Source organism: Eucyclogobius newberryi, unplaced genomic scaffold (assembly GCF_026437365.1).
Source record: "Eucyclogobius newberryi isolate DKJ021-1_F unplaced genomic scaffold, fEucNew1.0.hap1 SCAF_9, whole genome shotgun sequence".
NCBI lineage: Eukaryota > Metazoa > Chordata > Actinopteri > Gobiiformes > Gobiidae > Eucyclogobius > Eucyclogobius newberryi.
The window spans coordinates 12,613,968-12,616,467 of record NW_027316532.1 but is presented as its reverse complement, the minus strand read 5'-3'; the positions used below and the strand labels follow the sequence as shown (position 1 = coordinate 12,616,467).

Genomic DNA, 2,500 nt, shown 5'->3' with positions numbered 1-2,500 from the left:
AGGAGGCCGGTCCATGTTTAGTCCTGACTCTGGCACCAGCAGGAGGCCGGTCCATGTTTAGTCCTGACTCTGGCACCAGCAGGAGGCCGGTCCATGTTTATTCCTGACTCTGGCACCAGCAGGAGGCCGGTCCATAACCCTCTTGTGTTGTGCAGGTGGAGTTCGAGGACGGCTCTCAGCTCACAGCTAAACGAGATGACGTGTACACTCTGGACGAGGAGCTGCCCAAAAGAGTCAAGTCCAGACTGGTGAGTGTCCAGCCTCAGGAACATGAAGCACACATGTACCTCCTCGTGTAAGGCAAGGCAAGTTTATTTGTAGAGCACATTTCATACACAAGGCAATTCAAATTGCTTCACACAGCAGGAAAAATGCATTAAAATCACAAAGAAATTACAGAAACAGAAATACAATAAAATTAACTAAAAATAAAAAATAAAAAAAAAACACCTAGCCACAAAGGGTAACGTGTTTTCGAAGTCCAACTCCTTTTTAAATCCTTTTTAAATCAGTCCAACTGATGGTACGTACTATTACACATCCAACGTGTTTCGGTGTCCAACTCCCTTTTTTAAATCAGTCCAACTGATTTTACAAACTATTACACGTCCAACGTGTTTCGGAGTCCAACTCCTCCTGATGTACCTCCTCATGCTGGGCTCCTCATGCTGGGCTCCTTTGAGATGTTACTGGAGTGTTCCTCAGTGTAGCATGTATTCCATAATAATCCTAGTCCTGGAGATGTTTGCAGAAGGTGGTGCACGCTCTGAGTGTGTTCTTCCGTGTGTGTTCTTCCGTGTGTATTCTTCCGTGTGTATTCTTCCGTGTGTGTTCTTCTGAGTGTGTTCTTCTGTGTGTGTTCTTCTGTGTGTGTTCTTCTGAGCGTGTTCTTCTGAGCGTGTTCTTCTGAGCGTGTTCTTCTGAGCGTGTTCTTCTGACCGTGTTCTTCTGAGCGTGTTCTTCTGACCGTGTTCTTCTGTGTGTGTTTTTCCGAGTGTGTTTTTCCGAGTGTGTTTTTCCGAGTGCGTTCGTCTGAGTGCGTTCTTCTGAGTGTATTCTTCTGAGAGTGTGTTCTGTGTTCTTCACAGTGTGTTCTTCACAGTGTGTTCTTCACAGTGTGTTCTTCACAGTGTGCTCTTCACAGTGTGTTCTTCAGTGTGTTCTCCACAGTGTGCTCTTCACAGTGTGCTCTTCACAGTGTGTTCTTCTGTGTGTGTTCTTCACAGTGTGTTCTTCACAGTGTGCTCTTCTGAGTGTGTTCTTCTGAGTGTGTTCTTCTGAGTGTGTTCTTCTGAGTGTGTTCTTCTGAGTGTGTTCTTCTGTGTGTGTTCTTCTGTGTGTGTTCTTCTGTGTGTGTTCTTCTGAGTGTGTTCTTCAGTGTGTGTTCTTCTAAGCATTCTTCTGAGTGTGTTTTGTGTTCTTCTGTGTGTGTTTTGTGTTCTTCTGTGTGTGTTCTTCCGAGTGTGTCCTTCTGAGTGTGTCCTTCTGTGTGTGTCCTTCTGTGTGTGTCCTTCTGTGTGTGTCCTTCTGTGTGTGTCCTTCTGTGTGTGTCCTTCTGTGTGTGTTCTTCTGAGTGTGTTCTTCTGAGTGTGTTCTTCTGTGTGTGTTCTTCTGTGTGTGTTCTTCTGTGTGTGTTCTTCTGCGTGTGTTCTTCTAAGTGTGTTCTTCTGTGTGTGTTCTTCTGTGTGTGTTCTTCTGTGTGTGTTCTTCTGAGTGTGTTCTTCTGAGTGTGTTCTTCTGAGTGTGTTCTTCTGAGTGTGTTCTTCTGAGTGTGTTCTTCTGAGTGTGTTTTGTGTCCTTCTGAGTGTGTCCTTCTGTGTGTGTTCTTCTGTGTGTGTTCTTCTGTGTGTGTTCTTCTGTGTGTGTTCTTCTGTGTGTGTTCTTCTGTGTGTGTTCTTCTGTGTGTGTTCTTCTGTGTGTGTTCTTCTGAGTGTGTTCTTCTGAGTGTGTTCTTCTGAGTGTGTTCTTCTGAGTGTGTTCTGTGTTCTTCTGAGTGTGTTCTGTGTTCTTCTGAGTGTGTTCTGTGTTCTTCTGTGTGTGTTCTTCTGAGTGTGTTCTTCACAGTGTGCTCTTCTGTGTGTGTTCTTTACAGTGTGCTCTTTACAGTGTGCTCTGCACAGTGTGCTCTTCTGTATGTGCTCTTCACAGTGTGCTCTTCACAGTGTGTTCTTCTATGTGTTCTAGTCCAAGGCCTCAGACATGCGCTTCGATGGCATCTTTGAAGAGAAGGAGATCATCCAAGAGTCCAAGAGACAAAGAGTCATCAACTCCCGTTACCGTGGAGACTACATCGAGCCGGTCATCTACAGAGCCATCATGGAGTAGCAGCAGGAGCAGGACGCTCAGAGGCCCTCTTCCTCCTCCCCTGCTCCTCCTCCTCCCCTGCTCCTCCTCCTGCTCCTCCCCTGCTCCTGCCCCCTCCTCCTCCTGCTCCTCCTCCTGCTCCTCCTCCCCCTCCTCCTCCCCTGCTCCCCCTGCTCCTCCCACTCCTCCTCCCCTG

General features: G+C 47.0%; 1 protein-coding gene across 3 annotated transcripts in view; it reads left to right on the top strand.

Moving 5' to 3' along the window:
- LOC140353713 (lysine-specific demethylase 4A-like) overlaps positions 1–2,500 on the top strand; it is a 35,724-nt gene that overhangs the window by 32,783 nt on the left and 441 nt on the right. For all 3 annotated transcript variants that reach the window (XM_072438403.1, XM_072438404.1, XM_072438405.1), the window contains 2 exons: positions 156–248; positions 2,185–2,500. The exon at positions 2,185–2,500 is cut by the window's right edge. In XM_072438403.1, coding sequence (XP_072294504.1) covers positions 156–248; positions 2,185–2,325 — 234 coding nt within the window. In that variant the 3' untranslated portion in view covers positions 2,326–2,500. The remainder of the gene's footprint in view (positions 1–155; positions 249–2,184) is intronic.